The sequence below is a fragment of the Hyaena hyaena genome, unplaced genomic scaffold (assembly GCF_003009895.1).
Source record: "Hyaena hyaena isolate Hyena2069 unplaced genomic scaffold, ASM300989v1 scaffold_26, whole genome shotgun sequence".
NCBI classification, from domain to species: domain Eukaryota; kingdom Metazoa; phylum Chordata; class Mammalia; order Carnivora; family Hyaenidae; genus Hyaena; species Hyaena hyaena.
This window is the reverse complement of record NW_024080658.1, coordinates 2,915,486-2,931,167: the sequence shown is the minus strand read 5'-3', so window position 1 is coordinate 2,931,167 and position 15,682 is coordinate 2,915,486. Positions and strand designations below refer to the sequence as shown.

The following is a 15,682-nucleotide window of genomic DNA, read 5'->3' as shown; positions in this document are numbered from 1 at the left end:
CTTCCTGGATGAACAGTCCTGGATCCTCTCCTGCCTTCTGTCTGGTGCCTTTGGAAGCAGGAACTGGGCTTGATCAGCCACATGCAATGTTCTTTCCTCTCCTGTGACCTGCGTGCCTCATGTAATCTGCTTTCTGCTATGTGGCAAAAGGGGCATGGTCATGCCTGAGAGGGCAAGGCCTATTTTTACTTGTTTATTATTTTAGAGAAAGAGTATGCACATCTGAGAGGGGGAGAGGGAGAGGGGGAGGGCGAGAGAGGGAGGGGGAGAGGGAGAGGGAGAGAGATCACAAGCAGGCTCCATGATCAGTGTGGAGCCTGATACAGGGCTTAATCCCACGATCCTGGGATCGTGACCTGAGCCGAAATTAAGAGTTGGATGCTCAACCGACTGAGGCACCTAGGCACCCCCAAAATGCCTAATTCAGAGGGAAAATGGTCTGAACAAACCAATTTGTCTGAAGACCCAAACGACATTCTCCAAAAAGCTTTATCTGGAATGAAACTGATATTCTGGTCTCCAAGTACATTTTTCATTTAAAGGAGTAATGTTTTATCGACCTCATAAAACCTGGGATGACATCTAACCCCTTTCCCAACATTTAGAAGTCTGTTATCCGAAATCATTAGACAACCAGATTCAGCACCCTTGGTTTAGGAATTCTGAAGAGTGAAAGGTGATGTTAGTAAGCTTTCTCCATCAAAAGGGGTTAAAAACAATATATGTTGTTATTGGAAAATTAGCTTTTGGGAAATTTCAGCCTTGATGATGTCAGAACCTTCACTATGCAGATCTCTGCTCCTTGAGATTCAATAAAAAATGTAGAGCAGTTCATGCAAAAAGAGATACATCACAAAATACAAAGACATAGAGAAGTAAAACACAATATCCTGAGGGAAAACAGTAACAAGAAAATGTACAGATGGGGCACTGTCTGTAGTTAAATACGCCCACACTTTATGTGGCTATACTGGATTCTAATAAGTAGTGTACTCAGAGGTATGTCACATAAAGTAACTATGCCTCTTCTTTTGATACTTGTTAACTACACACCCCATTGGTCTAACTTTGATACTTGTTAACTACACACCCCATGGGTAACTCTAACCATAGTAAAGAGGAGGAAGACAAATGGCAAAAGGTAAAGGGTGAAACAGAGAAATCAGCACAGAAGGGCACAATGTTAGCAAACTCACAGAACCACAGGCCAGAGGTCTGAAAGAGATAGAGGTTTCCCTTCTGTTCAACAGCATAGGCAGAAGTGCCAAATTTCAGGGTGCTACATCTCAGCAGAATACTTTGAAGAGGAGAAAGAAAGAGGTACGGGGGCGGGTGGTTGAAAGCACAAAAAGAACCAGAAATATTCATTTATGTTGCAGGAGACCATTGGGAAGTACAAATCAATACTGACCACTTGTGGGGGATATTCATACGATAAGTATTTATTCCTGCAGACATCTGGACATCTGAGGAATTCCCACTGCTGTGCCACAAAGCAGACTCCTCGGAGACCTTTTACACATTCAAAATAGCTTTTAAAGATATTTTATATTCTGGGGAACTCTAAGGGCTTCACCCATAAAAAATAAGTCTTTCAAGTTGGCAGGGGAAAGAACCCTTTCCAGATGGAGAACTTGATGCTGAAGGAGGTAAACTCACTTCAGCAGCCACGGGAACAACACAAGGCACAGCCAGGGGCTGAAATCGCCTCAAACCTGAAAATATTCTTAACTGTGCATAAAAGAGAATCTGAAAGTTGCCTGTGAGCTTACACCTGGCCCCAGTAGAGCTTCCTCATCAGCATTCCAAGCTGGCCTCAGAAAGCTGGAGAGAGGATCTTGCAAGCACAGGAAAATAGACAAATTTCTTCCCTTCAAGCCTAATCTGATGATTTAAATCTATCCATCCTAATGTCTCTCAGGTGTTCTAACCATCTTATGCCTTTTAAGAGTGCTTCTGCAGGGAGGTAACACTAGTAACTTTTCCTCTGATTAAACGCATCTGCCGCAAAATAGCAGGTGCCTTCTGGACACAATGAGATTCTCAGAAATTCCAGCAGGAAACTTGCAAAAGGTTTTGAATGCTCCTATGTTGAAACGCATTTTAACTTTTCTTAGATTTTGGAGGAAAAGGGGAGAATGTTTGTGTAGAATTCAATGTCCTTCATACAAAAGGCATAAAAATACTAATAGAGTGGACTTGTTGCCTAAAACATAAAAAATGAATTAAGCCACTAATGTTAAAACAGAGGAATTTTCAAAAAAGGTTAAAATCAGTACTCTCATAAAATACAAAATGAACACATGTTTAAGATTTTTTTTAACTCATTAGTGAAGAAGGAAGATATTATAACCAGGAGAAAGATATTACGGAGGAGAATCCAAAAAGCAAACACATGCAGATCTGGGAGAGTAAAATGAAGGTGCCAATGGCAGGCAAAAGTCACTTTTTCCACAGCGGCTAGGAAAGCCAGCTGAACCTCTACGGGACAGAATTTACACATCCACAACAAAGGTTATTTTGTATTGCTATCACCTATCTACAACTTACCGAGTTGTAAAAACAGCTCCATGGAATTAGACAGCCCCAAATGGTGTGCTATTGACGAGGTATAGTTTTTCACAGAAGCCCAACTTTTTCCCTGCACAGACCACTGACCGTCTTATTTATTTCTGTATTCCCCAAACCTGGTACAAAGTCGGCGCTCCATAAATACCTGCAAATGGATAAATGTCTACTATGTATCAGGCGTTAAGCCAGGCCCTTCGCGAGCATCGTGCCATTTAATCCTCCTGACAACTCTTTAAAATATCTATTCTCATTTCACTGATGAACAACTAACTTGTGTAATGTGTATAGCTATCGCTTGTCAAAGGCTGGGGGTGGAAGACAAGTGGCGAGGATCAGACTCGGGTCTGTGAAAGCCCTTTTTTCTTTCCCCTGTTTAATAGAGGTCCTTTTTCTTTGCCATCACTGCACTATCTGCCTCTAAATTTAGGTACTGCTTACATGTTACACTGGTGTAACACACCTGCTTGATGAGCATGCTACTAGAGACCCACACTAAGAAAAAGCAAATGAACAGCAACACTTAGGAGGATCTAGGCATAAATAAGAGGCGCCTGAGCATTTTTGTTGCAGCCTTGCAGATAAGCACAGGATATTTACCAGCCTAGACTAACCCACTTGCATCCTCAACATGACCCCCACCCCCACGTTGCTCATTTCCCAACTTTCAGGATAATAAAGATAGATGAGTTCAACACCGTTTACGTGTGTTGTTTGTTTTCCCAGAAATCAGAACAGCACTTGGAGAATAGCTGCAGCTAACATTCAGCACGTGCTTCCCACTAACTCCTCTCACAGCAACACTAGGACGAGGCAGGTCCTGGTACCGCCCCCTTTTTGCAGATAAAGCTGAAGGGCACCACTGACCTTCACAAGAGCCCACAGCAAAGCTGCAGCTCTGGGCTTCGACCCAGCACCTGTCACCACTGCTGGCTCTCACCCTCAGCAGCCCACTGGTTTTCGGGGGCTGGTGATGTTTGCTCTAGCAGTTACCATAGGTCTTAGTTTTTCACAGACCTCTTTGCCTGTGAGAAACTGCTTATCACAGCCTAGTCTCCAAAGGTACGGAGATCGCCGCAGCTTCCAGCATCGCAGGGCTGGTCGCTGCGGGCCAGCTGCGTCCCCGTTTATTATCTGACCACTTGGCGCTTGCGATCACTCAGGTATTTCACAATCACCTTTGGAGAGGCAAGGCCCAGAGAACAGGGGAAGAGCCTGGCTTTCTGTCTCTCACAGTTGATTGTCAAAAAGATGTGGGCCAAATGTTAATGTAAAATCATTCTCTCTGTTCCCTAAGCCCCCAATAATTTTCTGCTTTCCTTTCTTGCTGAAAATAGGCTGCCCTTGGAATGAAGAGTATGCTTTTAGACACCTCCAGATGAGTCTTGACATGAAAAATAGCAAAATGCTGGCATTTAGAAGGTGTTAAGAAATGGCCAACTTAGTGGTTTTCTTAATATTATTTCATTTAATCTCCACAACAACTCTTGGGGACAGGTACTATTATCATCTTTATTTTGGAGATGATGAGGGAGGTTAAATAACTCAACCAGCGAAAGCAGCTTGCCCAGGATTCCAAGAAAGTCGTGATTTACCAGTATCAGTAGCATTTCATAGAGACCAAATGTGCCACCAGAAGCAATATGACAGGTGTTGGAAATACGTATCGCATGTCCCCGCCCTCTTTCTTCATGTCACTTAGCAGAAAGCCTTGGGAAGTGGTACCATTGACTCTGAAGCACTGAGGCGTGAGACCTTTACTTCTAAGGGATGTTAAGCTCCTTCTCAACAAACCATTATAAATGCCTACCCTTCCCTCAAGGGTATTGCATAATTCCTGCCCATAATAAAAGATAACACTTCTTTAAACTAAGATCATGAAAAAGGCTTTGCCATTACTCTATCACACAGGCATTAAGAAACATCAAGCACACATTATGGGACGAGGTGACCATAATCAGCCAAATGGTTGCTAACTGATTGATTTACTTAAGGGGTGGAAAAACTGGCTCTGAATGGGATTTTTTATATTGTTAAGGGAGGGCCTAAGGGAAAAAAAAATTAGATGCTTGGAATCTAAGCTAAGTTCTGACATGCCTTCAGAACTTCAGGAATTTCATCTAAAAAGCCATTATTCACGGCGCCTAGGTGGCTCAGTCACTTAAGTGTCCGACTTCAGCTCAGGTCATGATCTCACAGTTCATGGGTTCAAGCCCCGTGTCAGGCTCTGGGCTGAACACTTGCTCGGAGGCTCAGAACCTGGAGCCTGCTTAGGATTCTGTGTCTTCTTCTGTCTCTGCCCCTCCCCCTACTCACGTTCTGTCTCACTCTGTCTCTCAAAAATAAGTAAATGTAAAAAAAAAAAAAAAAATTAAAAAGCCATTATTCTAGTTGCAGGTCAGAGGAAGCAAAGTGAATTAAGTACAATTTTAACACTTCACTTTGTTAAGTACTGAGCCTAAGCTACACTTGGGTGTGTTCCATAAATATTAAAACATTACCAATCAGGTCAGAAGGAATATCTAGGATAATCTAGTTTAGCATTTGAAAATATTCTTTAGTGGCACCTGGGTAGTTGAATCCGTTAAGCATCTGCCTTTGGCTCAGCTCATGATCTCACGGTTTGTGAGTTTGCACCCCACACTGGACTCTGTGCTGACAGCTCAGAGCTTAAGCCTGCTTTGGATCCTGTGTTTCCCTCGCTCTCTGCCCCTCCCCCACTTGCGCTCTCTCAAAAATAAACATTAAAAAAAGAAAAAGAAAAAATGTTCCTTAGTATTAGAACCCTTTTTTCCAAACGAAGTTTTTTGTATAATTCAAACATGTAAAACAGACACAAAGGGAGCTGGTTTAGTTGACACACCCATCTTGACCCAAAGTGTACCCTCTGTCCCCTTGGCAAACTTTAGCGTACCCAAGGGCTCCACGGAACACAGTTTGAAAACCACCCAGTTTGCAAAGAGGCTTGGCATCCACAGTGCTGGGCTACTCAAGATCAAGTCACTTTCCCACTAGAGGACAGTTTTCTCTTAGAAAAGGAAAGAATCTGGACTAGAATCAGGACTTCTCAACACGCTTTCCCTTTGAAGCACAGTTTTGGTGCACAGACTATGTTTTTCCGTCCCATATTTCACCAGTGTTTGCAAGAAAGGAGGGAAGAGGGGAGGGATGCTGCCCGTATTCACACAGACCTTCAGGGTGAGAGGGCAGCTGCAGTTTGGAGCAGATCCCCTTATCCTGAGGGGCTCCCACGGTGGGCCCCATCGGTTCTTCTCACTCACCCTGTTCTCCAATTGACAGACAAGATCCTAAGGGCTTTTACAGTTCATTATACTGTCATAGTTTCTGCTTCCAAGTGCCTCTTGACCTCCAAATATAATAGTCAGAGCCCCTTGATGTAAATGGAATCTTCATTTGTGCTTTGAAGATATTCATCTCAGGGGCAGTAAGTTAGTATTATCATATTCACCTCAAAATTTTCCTGTTTAGAAATCTTTCCTGCTTAGAACACCTAATACTGATCCTGTAAACCCAGCTAATTTGAAAGACTTCATTTCTTTTCTCTAGGATGGGTACATATTTCCTCTAGAGTCCCTCACCCAGGCCCTCCACTTGACTCCCACATACATGTACTAGACACTGAGAATCCGTGCTTCTCTAGAACTTCTTATGCTTACTCAGTAGCATAGCTTGCATGGATCTGGAATCCATCCTCCTTTCAAAGTAAGCAAACCCATGCTAGAAAATTTCAGTAGGGAGACGCAGTTCATTGTAAGGGTATGGGAAAGGCCACTGTGATGGGGAGAGAAAGAGGGAGTAAAATATTTTGGATGCCGCATACTTTACCAGTTATGTCATGCTGTTTGAATGACTCACTGTAGATCTGATACTGATTCGGACAATGTTTCTTCAACCACTTGCACACATCCTGCTGAGTCCACAGAGCTACTGGTTTTGACAGCTTCACCGTGGCCGACTATAAATGAAGAAGGAAAAGGTCTGTTAACGTCAGCCCCATGTCTAGAAAGGCACTATAAGAAGTCCTGGAGCGTGTGGTCAGGGCTGCAGGCTGGAATCCCTGAAGATAAATATCTGGCTCTTTTTCTCCTGACGTCTCTAGACCTTTTCCACACCCATGAAAACCAGAAGAAAAGGTGTAGGTGGAGAAGGCCATGAAAATTATACTCATTCTCAAGTTATCATCTCTACAGGAAAAAATCCCCAGGAAGTAGTGTTTTCTGACAAACACTCCAACAGTAAGACAATGCTGTTGCTAAGCATTTAAATCAATTTTAGGGGTGAAATAGCTGCCCCCAAGTGGCCTTTCTTTGTATTCCACCCAAAGTGTCCATTTTTTGCTACCCTCTGAGATCTCTAGGGTCTAGTGCAACACTAGCCCTGGCAGGTGCTAATAATTATTTTAGGGACGAACGTTATTAGATTTAGATACCTACATGCTAAAGAGTGCACGTTTGGCCTGGAAGTGGTCCTGTAAAGTCTAGGAATTAGTTAGTTATGCCACAGCAGGGAAGCAAAAAGTCAATTCCGCTAGCATGTGGAGAATGGTAATAAGAAAATGGGGTGGGTAAACCTAATGTAGAAGCGAACTAATCAAGGCCTTTTATTGCTCAATGGATCGTTCAGGAAGGGGTTTATGAAACAAAATGAAATGAAACAAAGGTGTTAGGACCCAGCCTTTGACAGATAACAGGTCACAAATTCATTCATTCTTTAATGTGCATTAGCTCTGCGCTGGATCCTGTCTTCTTCATGGATCCTAAGAACTTAGCTGAGGCAAGATGAAAGCTTAGCTATTTATAATTCTGTATCATTTGGTATCAGAGTTTGTCAACAATGTAGGATTGTAATATAGAAAATTCTTTAAAGGATTTAGGGCAGCACCTGGACCTGGCCTTAAATATTACTGACCTTCTCACTAGGGATCATTCACTTTTACTTCTCTTTCAGTCTTTCAGATTACGGCAAGAAGAGAGCCTCAATTTTGTAGGACTGTGATTTAATAACTTTCAAACACCTGCTAACATTTTTGACAAAGAGGGCTCACCTCAGCCTCATAACCTTCATTGGAAAGCAACATACTAACAACTGTTCAATTTTGTTTTGATTATATTTAAGGTTACTTTTGTATTATAGCAAATAAATTAAGGCAAAAAATCAATTTTATTTTCAGTAGTAATATCTACTTTGCTTTTATTTTTAGTTTATTTATTTTGGGGGGGGAGGGAGGGAGAGAGGGAGAGAGGGAGAGAGAGAGAGAGAGAATGAATCTGAAGCAGGCTCCAGGCTCTGAGTTGTGAGTACAGAGACTAATGTAGGGTTCAAACCCATGATCTGTGAGATCATGACCTGAGCTAAAGTTGGATGCTCAACTGACTGAGTCATCCAGGCACTCCTAGCTTGCTTTTAAAACAAATTTGAGTTTAAAAACAGCTGGTCAATTAAAAAAAATGAAGGCAAGAGTGATACTTATAATAAAAGAAGTCACCGCATGTGATTCACATTTGTGAAATATAGTGCTCAGGCATTTTTTTCTATTAGTATATTTCCAACAGGATTCTTTGGTCATGACTTACAAAATTATCATGAGCAATATTTTTTACTTTATGCTAGTTTACTTTGATAATTTTTTCACTCTTATTATGGTAGATTGTATTTCTCAGGGATGATTTTATTCATGTACATATATACACACACATATACATATATCTGCTTTTCATTCATTGTACTTGATATCCCTACACTGATATTTGGGGTTGATGTTCCTTCTCCTTAAATTTCGGCAAGGTCTGTAATGGTCCTGGCCAGTGGAGCACAGTGGAATTGATGCTATCTATGTGACTTCCAAGGCAAGGTCACAAAAAGATACAACTTTTGCCTAGCTTATCCTCTTTGGCACTCAGGTTTGGAACCCAACCACATGCTATGGGGAGGCTCAGACCATGTGAAGAGACCATGTGTAGAAATTTTGGCCAATCCCCCAACTGATGTTTCAGCTGACAGCCAGCACCAACCATCAGACAAATGAGTCAAAAAGTTGCAGATGGTTCTGGCCATCAGTTTTCAAATCTTCCAGCTGAGGCTCCCAGACACCAGGCTGCAGAGCAAGCCATCCCTGCTGTGCCGAGTCAATTCCTGACTCATAATCTATGAGCATCACAAACTCTTGTCTTTCATCACAAAGTTCAGGATACCATGTTCTGTAAGGCTAGTAACAATTAGAATACCACGTTAAATGCTTGGTGAGGATAGATCTGTTATAACTATGCTTTCAGAATGCCTTGTGCATTTAATAGATGCTATACAGCCAGGATAAAAAAAAAAAGTGAACGGATTAATGAAATGAACCCAGCAATGAATTTCACATGTAGCCTTTTGCTGCTTTCTACCCACTGTGTCTTGCTGCCATGTGGCTTCTCGTCAAAAGTGTCAGCCTCTTCCCTCTACCTCATATTCCTGAGTCACAGGCTACCAGCCATGGTCCCTTGAAGCTCTGTATGCACCCGTATCAACTGTTATAATTTTGATGAGCGACAAGGGCCTCTGGGTGGATGGTGCAAATGAGTGAACGTTTTGTTGTTTAGTTGCTTCTTATTTTGCTCATCATTCCCGGTTTTTCTTTCCATGATTAGGAAACTAGAATTTTGGCTCTTTTAGCTAGAAATGCACTTACCATCGTGTTTTACAAGTCAGCACCTCTGAATCTGGCTCCTTCCTGCTCTAAAAGTTTTTTCTTCAGATTAACTGAATGAGTTCATAGCTGACACATCATTACCCTGAAACCCTTTACAAGTTTCCTGCAAGTAAAGCTAATCAAGTGTTTTGAAACCTCCTATAAACCAATCATAGATGGCTGTAAATTAGGAAGGAAAAGAGAAGTGGGTGAAGTTGCTTATATATCGATATACTAAATTTTCTGGAAGGTCATCTTTAACTTGCTCATTTCTTAGGAAACAGATGGCCCTTGGCATGAAGTTAAGCCTCCTCAACTGGGCTTCAGGTCGAGATTAACCCATACATGCCAAGTGAACTCAGGATGCATCCTCATCAGCCCCCCAATATGCTTTTGTTACAAAGTTTCCCTTTGTCATAAATTCAGGTGTTCTGAGGCTAACATGCAAGGAGGTGCCTTGCATTTCCTTCAGAATATCCTCTTACTAAACAGTAACTTGGTATCACTTGCTTGGACAACAATAAACTCAATGATTTAGGCATAGATTCTTAAGACTGCAGGAACCTACAGGGAGCTGCCTCCATGTAAACTGGCATAAATAAAATGGGGAGGAATAAACATGCCTATCATTGGGCAATTGCTGGTCTCTTCTTAATCAGTAGTGATAAAAGTACTGGCCCCATTAGCCAATTCTTAGCCTTAGCTTCATTATGAAACTGTTATTAGTTTGCCACATATTAACTGGTTAAGAGCTAGAAGGACTCCACTTCCCCAGATATCCCAGGGCTTATGGATTCTCAGAGCCGACTTTTTCTGCTTGAACTGCTCTTTACGCAGCACCCGAGTGAACTTCAGTCACCTCTCCTTCTATCAGGATGGCCCCATCCCAGGTAGCAATCAAGTTTTGGGAGTGAATGCCATAACCTGACCCATTTAAAGAGATTAAACTTCCATGTGTCCTTTGGAACAACAATGAGCATATGTTAAACCCATATCAATCTAACAATCACATTGTCCCACTGGGAGGTGCTGAGTTGTCAAACTTAACAGCTCCATAGTGTTATTTCAGCCGCCCTCCTTTGCTCTGCTCTACTCAAAGCTCTCTTTACATGCAACTCCAGCCCCAAATTTTCTGATGTACTGTGTTTCCCCCGCCCCACCACCGGTGGAAGCCAAATTGTTCACAAAACAAATCAATATTTCATATTTATTAGAAATAGTAAACTAATAATAATAAAAAAAAAACCCTATCCTGCCTGCCCAAAGGCAAACATTAAAAAAAACATTTGCCCTAGTTCCCTTTCTCTTGGCTCAGGTCTACCATACCATTCTCAAGGATTTATAACCCTGGAGATGATTTTAGTTTGTTTTGTTGCCCTGAAAGGAGCCAGAGGCAGTTTGTTATCTTAACCCCAAGCACTGTGACACCAAACAGAATTCCAGGCATTTCCTCTCTGAATTGGTCCTGACCTTTTCGTAGAGATGCTGAAAGTGCACTTCAGACACTTTTCAGAGCCTGTTTTACAAGGAGGTCTCACTTGATGCAAAAGACACATCCCTGAGGGAAAATCTGTTTGCAAATTACTTTTGGCAAATGATTCCTTACCTTTATTCAACAATCTCAGTTATGTTCTACAGTCAGTTCTGATTTGTATTAAAATGGAGAAAACTCTTCAGTTTTAAGTTCTTTAAGGTAAACTGGAAGCTTTTCTAAGTTATAAAATAATTAAACGCTTTAAAGAAGCTTGATATTAAAAGAACATATTACAAAATGCTTTTCAAGTTAAATTTTACTTTGTCATTTGATTATCCCTTATTTGTTTTGCAATATAAAGTCTCTTTATGAGGTTTTGATTTATAAGAGAACACTACAATCTAAAGCTTCCAATGGTAGTAAAAACTCAACTAGGTAAGCTTACAGAAGGTTGAGTGGGTCGACAGGGGAAAAAGCAGAGAATGCGTAGATTGCTTATATGTACTGGCAGGTTGGAGTGAGTGTTGTGTCCAAATATCAGCAAGTGGTAAACACATCTGCAGCATCTCATTATAAACAGGTGTTTGCAAGCTCTCAACATTGCCTCTTCCCTTACCATCCTGCAGTGTGTTTCCTTTAGATCCTGGTCTTCTCTTTCATTGGTTTAACCAGTGCATAATCTTACTCAAGACCAGAAAAAGGAATGAGAACAGTGGAGGAGGGGAAGGACAAACACACACACACAACAAGCCTTTTACGTCTCCCCTAATAGCTTTTGAAGCTCATTCACCCCCAATGGATGGCTGGGCTAGTTCACAGAATCCCTGTCTTTGAATGAATTGATTTTCAAGTACTAATAATGCCCTCTTCTGTCACCTTAACTCTTTCATACAAGGAGGTGGTTAGAAAGTTTTAATGGTTCTCTCTTCTGTCCTATACTGTTCACAGTGTGGCTTCTGAACTCCACTTGGTCATTTTCCTAGGTTTAAATGAAAATATGATGAATGAACCTCTTAAATTTCATGCCCCTCAATGAGAAGACATCTCACTGCTACAAGTTTACAGGTAAAAGTAAAATCTCTTAGATGAATGCAAGATAAATTTATGTAGTGTATTTCCCATTTTTCTGTCTTTACCCATTGCTTTAACATCACCTCAATCATTCCATGCTTCTTCATTAGTGGTGTTCATCTTTTCTAAGCAGTTAGTGTCTCTCAGTAGCATTACTGGGTAAGCAATTTTAGGAATTTTTCCAAGTAAACACAGTGGCATTATTAGTTAGTTTCTTCAACTGTTCTTCATGGTATCTGTTTTAGACCTTTCAATGTTCCAGTCTCTTCCACAGGGCATGGTAGCTTGTTAACATTTCCTTCAAAAGGCAGTATGTTAAAAGAATTGACTACAAAAGAACAAAACAAAAAAAACCCCATAGTATTAAGACCCAAATTTACCCATGGGGCACCTGGGTGGCTTAGTCGGTTAAGCATCTGACTTTCGCTTAGGTCATGATCTCACGGTTCGTGGGTTCGAGCCCCGCTTCGGGCTCTGTGCTGACTGCCAGCTCATAGCCTGGAGCCTGTTTCAGAGTCTGTGACTCCTTCTCTCTCTGACCCTTCCCTGCTCACGCTGTCTCTCTCTCTCTCTCTCTCTCTCTCCTAGAAATAAAATATTTAAAAAAAAAAAAAAAAGACCCAAATTTACCTACCTTCCTTTCTTTCTTTTGCAAAGTCACATCATTGGCTTACACTGAACCTAGAGGAAATCTATAGTTTTGGGGCGCCTGGGTGGCTCTTGGTTAAGTGTCTGACTTCAGCTCAGGTAATGATTTCATGATTTGTGGATTCGAGCCCAGCGTCAGGCTCTGTGCTGACAGCTAGCTCAGAGCCTGGAGCCTGTCTTTGGATTCCGTGTCTTCCTCTCTCCCTGCTCATGCTGTCTCTATCTCTCAAAAATAAATAAAATATTAAAAATTTTTTAAAAAAGGAAATCTATAGTTTTGAGTCCTCTTCAAATTAACTTCTGTCAAAGTAGGGGTTCTCCTTTCTTGAAAGTAGATTTTTAAGAACTTCAACTTTATTTTGCAGGTTTCAATGCATAGCCAGGAATCCTTATTAACCAGCATATTGGTTAGTCTCCCATATTTGCACCATCCATGTAGACACAAGCCCTTTGAGGTACCCAAAAGCTTTTAAGAATATGTAATAGGATCCTGGGATTAAAAGTTTGAGAACCACTGTTCAAAGACATCATTAGTGTCATTAAAATAAAAAATTTGGCCTGATATAATTTGTCCCTTAATTTGCCCATACTGAATTTTAGTGATGGCCTTTTTCATTCCTAAATGCTCAGAACCACGGTCTCACAGAAACTGAAATTTTGGAGGACTCTACATAGCCAGTAGGTTTAAGTTGAAATCTAAAGCAAGAACCTAATCCCCTTTAAGACATCTAAAATGGTGGTTAGGAAACCAGGACTATGAAATATATCAAGGTATACATGTGTGTTAACTACTTGGATAAAGATCAATGTTAATCCCCTAATAGAAAATAATTACTATTCTCTTTTTTAGAGCTATATGAAATTTGGAAAAGTAGTGATCTAAGTTCCAGATTCTCCCTGAAAATTTGCAGCCTCAGCAAATGCATCCTGTGTAAAGGACTATTCCACTGCTAAAAAGCTCTAATAGGTTAAAGTGTTATTTTGTATTGGGGTGCCCGGCTCAGTTGGTGAAGTAAGCGATTCTTGATCTCAGGGTTGTGAGTTTGAGTCCTATGTTGGGTATAGAAATTACTTAAAAATAAAGTCTTCAAAATTGTTTTTTTGTATTGAAGTCAAAGTTAGGCTTCTATGATCTGTCTCACTGACTGAATCCTGTCTTTGCAGTAATGCAAGACAAATCTTACCACCCAATGTACTGACTTCCATTTCACACATTGTACTGGTATTCTCCTCTGAGTCTCATGCTTTATTATTTTTTTAACCATGGTATTTGTTGATGAATCCCAAATTATATCTCCAGCCCAGTCTTCTCTCCCCAAACTAAGAAATCATATATACCATCCATGACCTCACAGTTCCATTTGTAGATCTAGTAAACATTTCAAATTCATCAGGTCCAAAACTGACCTCCTTCCTGTCCTTCCTCTCAAAACGACACTTCTCACCTCCTCTAAGAGAAACTTTATAGACTTCTCTTTCTCTTATATTCTACAGTGAATCTATTGGGAAAACCTAACCAGTCTACCTTTAACTATATCCATACCCCAATCTCCTTTCATCACCAACACTGACTGCTAGAATCTTGATCAAAAACACGATCATGTCACACCTAGCCTACTTCATCTAGGCAAGATGCACTAACAGGTCATTCTGTTTTTCTCTTATTTTAAATATTTGAAATGGCTTACAAAGCTTCAAGCCATCTGGCGACCCAGTATCTCTGGTGGCCACCCTTACTGCCTTTCCTTGTTACATACTGTTCCCGTTACCGTAGCCTTGTTACTGCTGCTCACAAATGCCAACTATCCTCACTTCATATCTTGCCTGAGAGGCTCCTCTCCCAGACACTGACAATGCTAACTCCCTCACTTCTTTTAAACCTTTGCTCAAGTTCTACCTCCTCAGCAAATCCTACCCCAATCTTCCTATTTAAAAATGCAAGCCTCTTCCCTCTGGCACTTCTGATACTTATTACCCTGCTCCAGTGTTTCCTTCTCAAGAGCAAGCATCATCTACCGTAGTACATATTTTGCTTATTTTGTCTATTATCATCCTATCTGTCTCTTCCCACCGGCCTGCCATCTGCACAAAGAGTAGGATCTTTTTATTTCACTAGGAGTCCCAAACTTTAGAACGGTACCTGGCACACAGCAGACACTCAATAATTATTTGTTGAACGAATGAAGAACTGTCTGGTCCATCATCATATATCACAGCTCCTATATCCTTGAGTGTCAGAAAGATGATTCAAGTCCCAGTTGTGCTCTTGACATTCCCAGGTTAGAACTACAACAGCCTTTTCTCCAATTAGATTTCCCTTACACTGAGTCAAATATTCAGAGACATTCTAGCACTATAATTCTTAGCAAGACAGCTCACATTTCTGATTCTCGATTTTTCTTTTCCGATTGACACGGAGACTGATGTAATGAAACAAGCTTGGCATTTGGAATCATGCAGACCTAGACTGAAAGCTAGCTCTGGCATTCACTAGCATGGTGACCTTGGGCAGGTCACTGAACCTTTATAAACATGTCCGTCAGAACACAGAAAATAAAATGTAGCTTGTCATTTGTGGAGATAAGAAATAGTTAATCCAAAGCACTTTAAGAGTGCCTGTCATATACTATGAGTTCAGGAAAGTATATCTTCAAATCTCTTGCATGTTGGTGATCTGCTGTCTGCTGGAATTCCCAAGCCTCAATGGGGAAGCAGCAATTCAGTACAGCAGACACAGGTGATCCCTGGAGTCCAGCTGATGTGAACTGAGTTGCAGGCATTGGGAGGTGGTAGTAAGATTAGTGAAAAAGACAGCTGAAGGAAAGGAGAAGTATTAAAAAGCACCAGTAAAAACGGCATGACTAGGAACAAGAAGTGAGAAAATGTAGAAAAAAAGAAGAAATCTGGAAAGACAAAGATGCCAAATTAGAAGAGTCAAAGGGGTGCTCCCCTTACTCAAACCTGCTTTGCTGCAACCAACAAGAATCACCTCATGTCTTCCCATGGTAAGTTGTGCCATTGGTTTCCCTGACACTTAGAATCAGCTCTTCCCTGTCTCCAGAGACAGTCATGCACAACATGCCCCAATCTCATGCCAAAGATACTGTCTGGACTCCCCAGGCACCCGATGAAACTATTTATAAAGGCACACCAGCCAGGTGCATATACTCGACTGCTCACCAGCTGTGAGGTGGATGCCTGCATGTCCTGCTGGTGAAGATCTTCCGGCT

The 15,682-nt window shown here is 41.3% G+C and overlaps 1 protein-coding gene across 3 annotated transcripts in view; it reads right to left on the bottom strand.

The window, feature by feature from the left end:
- The window catches only part of SAMD12 (sterile alpha motif domain containing 12), a 398,489-nt gene that overhangs the window by 221,209 nt on the left and 161,598 nt on the right, over positions 1-15,682 (bottom strand). For all 3 annotated transcript variants that reach the window (XM_039227211.1, XM_039227213.1, XM_039227212.1), the window contains exon 3: positions 6,415-6,544. In XM_039227211.1, coding sequence (XP_039083142.1) covers positions 6,415-6,544 — 130 coding nt within the window. The remainder of the gene's footprint in view (positions 1-6,414; positions 6,545-15,682) is intronic.